General features: G+C 40.4%; 1 protein-coding gene across 1 annotated transcript; it reads right to left on the reverse strand.

Annotated features, from left to right (window-relative positions):
• Positions 1-2,055: 2,055 nt before the first annotated feature.
• Positions 2,056-3,882, reverse strand: LOC108254366. Its single transcript, XM_017449368.1, has one exon. It carries the CDS (start codon positions 3,880-3,882, stop codon positions 2,056-2,058), a length of 1,827 nt encoding a protein of 608 aa, XP_017304857.1.
• Positions 3,883-4,697: the final 815 nt, after the last annotated feature.

Below are 4,697 nucleotides of genomic sequence, written 5' to 3' on the forward strand. Positions count from 1 at the left end.
GACGGTGAAAGTCGAAAATGAAGAAATCCAAACAAAAGAACACCTAAAATATCTCGGAGTCATCATTGAGAGGAACTGCAAAATGGGCCTGCACATCAAAACAGTTGCCCAAAAAGGCGCAAGGGTCGCAAACACCTTATCCAGGATTATGCCCAACACTAGAGGACCGGCGGAAAACCGAAGAAAACTACTCAGATCTGTCGTACTTTCAATTGTACTCTACGCTTCATCAATTTGGCAAGATGCTTTGAAATACAAAATTCACAACAACACCTTGAAAAAATCCTGCAGGACTGCCTGCCTTCGGGTGTGCCGAGGCTACAGGACGATCTCCTACGAGGCCCTGGGAGTCATCTCCTCAATGATGCCCATTGACCTTTTAGTGGAAACCCGTTCGAACAACACGGAAGAAAAACGTGAGGAGTGCCTCGCTACCTGGCAAACAAGGTGGACAGAAACTACCAAGGGCGTATGGACTCGAACGCTAATCCCTGAAATCAAACCATGGATTGGAAGAAAACACGGCCAGCTGACCTTCGAAATCACACAGTTCCTGAGTGGCCACGGAAAGTTTGGATCTTACTTAAAAAGATTCAAAATCATTGCGGATGACGGATGTGCCAGCTGCCAAACGGCTGATACACCAGAGCACACTTTCTTCGAATGTAGAAACTTCACCACGGAAAGAAGAACTCTCGAGGAAGCACTAGGAAGCGCCTTTAGAACAACCAATGCTGTACAACACATGCTAGAATCAGAATCCAAATGGGACTTAGTTGAAAACTATGTTCGAAAAATAATAACCATAAAGAGGGGTCTTGGGAATCAATCCCATTAGTGCCATACTGGCCAGAATCCCCGTTATTTAGTGACTTGATTTGGTCTAAAGTTGCAAGTCACATTGTTGGAGCCCCATAGTGGGTTATCACATGGCTGGGGCCCCCCCAGGGGTCCCCTCCCTCTGGGGAATGCGGAAACCCGCAAACCTGCAGGGGTGGTGTCCCCTGTGGGGGCCTCAGACATGTCAGTTTATTTTGCTTTGTTTTTTCCATCTATCATTTATTTTATTTTAGTTTAATCTATTATTTATACTTGTTATCTCATTTATACTTCTCTTTTTTAAAAATAAAAATTAAAAAAAAAAAAAAACCTACCTAACTTGTTTAATATTCAGTTTATTATTATGGAACTTTATTTCTCATATAATATGGTACATAGTAAGTTTCCAATTATGGGCTATTAATAGCAAACATAATTGTTGTTCATGATGTTGTTGCTTTGATGTGAAGTTAATGTGAGAGGAATCTTCTTAGCAGGCGACAGTTCTCAAGTAAGACAGATTTCTGAATTTTGTGGACGAGATATTGTGGCAGGTCAATCTTTTTTGTGTGGGTGTAGAAGCTTGGATGGATGAGACCATTGGTTGACATCACAACAGGAATTACTTCAACACTTGTCATATCCCACATGTTGCGAATTTCAATGGCAAGATCTTGGTATTTGTGGATCTTTGTTGCTGTAGAGTGAAGGATGTTGTGGTCTGCAGGATGAGCAATGTCGATGAGTTTGACTGTTTTTTTCATTTTTGTCTACCAGTACAATATCAGGCCTGTTGGCTTCAATCCTTCGATCTGTGATTACTGTCGAATCCCAATATATCTTCATATTTTCATTTTCAAGCACTGGTTGAGGCTGATATTTGTAATATTCTGTTTTGTCAGTGGTGAGGTCAAACTTCAACGCAAGAAATTGGTGTACAATTTTAGCAGAGGAATTGTGTCGTTGCAGATAGTCAGTATTTGCGAGGATGGAGCAACTGGATGTGATGTGCTGAATAGTTTCGGATACACGCTGACATAATCTGCATCGGTCGTCTACATTCTTCTTCTCGATGTGTTTCATGTAGTTCCTTGTTTCAATCACCTCATCTTGGATAGCAAGAACAAATCCTTCTGTTTCACCAAACAATGAACTTTTCTTCAGCCAAGCATTGGAAGAGTGGTGATTGTTGTTCAGGTGAGTTTTGAACCGGCTGTGTAGTGGTTTTTCTTCCCATCAATTGATCAGATCTACATTTTTGATTTGTTCTGGCATATTGTTACTATTCAGGTCTAATGCAGATAGATTATCATCAGCATCAACTATAGCTTGGTGAAGGGGAGATGTAGTCTTCTTGTTGAGGAAGTACTTCTTCAGGTTGAATTTCTCTTTCTGGGCAAACTTCTCAAGGTTTATGAGACCTCTACCTCCCATGGCACGAGGTAGGTATAGACGTTCCATACAACTTCTTGGATGATGAATGCGATGCTGAGTCATCAGAACTCGCGTCTGTCTATCTAAAGCTTGTAGATCTGTTTTCGCCCAAGGGATGATGCCAAATGAATAGGATAGAATAGGAACACACCAACTGTTTATGGCTTTGATCTTGTTTTGTCCATTCAATTCGGTTGTGAGGATCTTTTTCATTCTTGAGGCATATGCATTCTTCACCTTTTCTTTTGCTTCTGATTTGTTTAGTACAAGATCTTGTGACATTCCCAAATATTTGTAGAAGGATTCAAGTGATGGAAATTTGAAAGGTGTAAGAGAGAGTTCAATGTTTTCTTGATGCACTATATTTCCTCTTTTGACTTCAAGAGTGGCACACTTTTCAATTCCAAATTGCATATTGATGTCAGACGAGAAGATGGCGGTGGTTTCAAGAAGGGATTGCAGTTCGTCATTGTTCCTGGCATAAATCTTCAAGTCATCAACATATAAGAGATGGGATATGTTGAACATGGATGAAGTTTGTAGTTTGTACCCTTTGTTGGTGTTGTTCAAGATGTTGCTCAGGGGATTCAAAGAAAGACAAAACCACATCGGACTCCATCCATCACCTTGAAATATACCTCTCTTGATGGGAATGAATTCAGATTCAAACATAATGGTGGACCTGGTAGTAGTGTTATCACCGCTAGACATAGGTAATGAGAGGGATAGTTTGGTACACCATGCTTGCATACTGTGTTTCAGGAAGTTTATCAGAACAGGATCAATCTTGTAGATGTTGAGGATTTCTAAGAGCCAACTGTGAGGAACGGAATCGTACGCTTTGGCATAATCGATCCACGCCACTGAGATGTTCTTCTTCCGTTTTTTAGCTTGTGCACACAAGACATGATCAATAACAAGTTGTTCCTTGCAGCCTTTTGATTTTTCTCTGCATCCCTTCTGGTTTTCACACATGATGTTGTTCTCTGTGATGAATTTGTTAACTTGGAGAAGAACTATGTTGGTCATGAGTTTGAACATAGTATTGAGACACGTGATGGGACGGTAGTTCTGTGACAAGTCATTGTTCTTCGGTTTCAGATAAGTGATACCTTGATTGAGGAATACTGGCATTTTCGATGGATTTCGAAATATATCGTTGAAGTGGATTTTGAGGTGGACATGAACACTTGTGAAATATTTCCACCAGTAATTTTGTATTTTATCAAGACCGGGTGATTTCCAGTTATGAAGGCGTTTCACAACATGTAGGATGTCATCTAGTGTCACATCGGAAGAGGTCATAGGATTCACATGGTCGTAATTGTGTCGTTCATCTTCAATCCATGAACTGTCTTTCTTGTGTTCAGTGGTGTTTGACCAAAGAGTTTTCCAATAGTTTACAACCTCCTCTTTGTTAGGGAGTCCGTCATACATAGGGTTGGCAGGCCTTTCTAGCTTTTGATAGAATTGCTTTTCGTTCCTGGAAAACATCTTATTTTCACTAGTTCGTTTGAATGATTTGTTGTAGCGCCGTAGTCTTTGACTGAATGCTGCTATCTTTTGCTTCAAGTTGTCTGTTACATAATATGAAAACTTGTGATTGAAGTGATGATGTTTTGGATTCATACCATATTTCCAAAGTAGGGGTATGAAGGTCTTTCGCTACCTACAACACTTACTTTACACTTGTAAAAGTTTCGAAAAAGGGCACGCGTGCTCTGACACCTTGTCTACAAATGCAATGGGCCGTCTTTCAAGAAGTTACCTTACCCTTCTTCTATATGGGACTAAGTTGGACATTGCCTTGTTTCTTAAACGCTGGTTTTCATGGTTTACCTCTTCTTTCTTGTTCAAGGAGTTATTTCAAGTTTAACTGGCATAGTTCGTCTGCGTCATCGAAACCTCGACCCTTACTGTGACGACCGTACCGCGCTACTTCTTGGACTTGAACTTTTGTTGAGGAGAAGAACTTGGATTAGTTTGTTCTCTCCTTCAACTTCAGTTAGCTCTACTTTTGTTAAGGGGTTTGAGGTCAACTACAACTTGGTCTTGTTCTCCACCTAGTTTCTGTAACTTAGGTAAAAAGTTGTGAGAGATACAGTTCATGTTTCTGCACCTTGGCTTTTTCGTCTGTTTGTCATGGTGCTCAAGCTATACTGGCTTACTGACTTTGGTTTCAACTTGTTCACCTAGTCAAGGAGTTTTATTTTTACGGTTATAAGGTAAGAGAGCTCGTATAAGTTGGAACAACATATACAACGAACGAGAATGACAAACACGAAATGAATTGTAGTTCCGGGGGACTACTTGTAAGGTGTAGTGTTGGTAGTGCATTACATTTTGGGTGTGACCGTTTAGGCTGACCTTTTCCTTCTAACGAAATATAGCCAGACTGGATTGGTTTAATAAGTTAACCTTCCGATTTGTTAAGGTTCTTTATA

This window comes from Diaphorina citri, unplaced genomic scaffold, assembly GCF_000475195.1.
Source record: "Diaphorina citri unplaced genomic scaffold, Diaci psyllid genome assembly version 1.1 scaffold59888, whole genome shotgun sequence".
NCBI classification, from domain to species: Eukaryota; Metazoa; Arthropoda; class Insecta; order Hemiptera; family Psyllidae; genus Diaphorina; species Diaphorina citri.

What these genes read in the sequence shown, in the direction of transcription:
- LOC108254366 (XM_017449368.1), bottom strand. Translation starts at nt 3,882, where the DNA reads ATGAATCCAAAACATCATCACTTCAATCACAAGTTTTCATATTATGTA.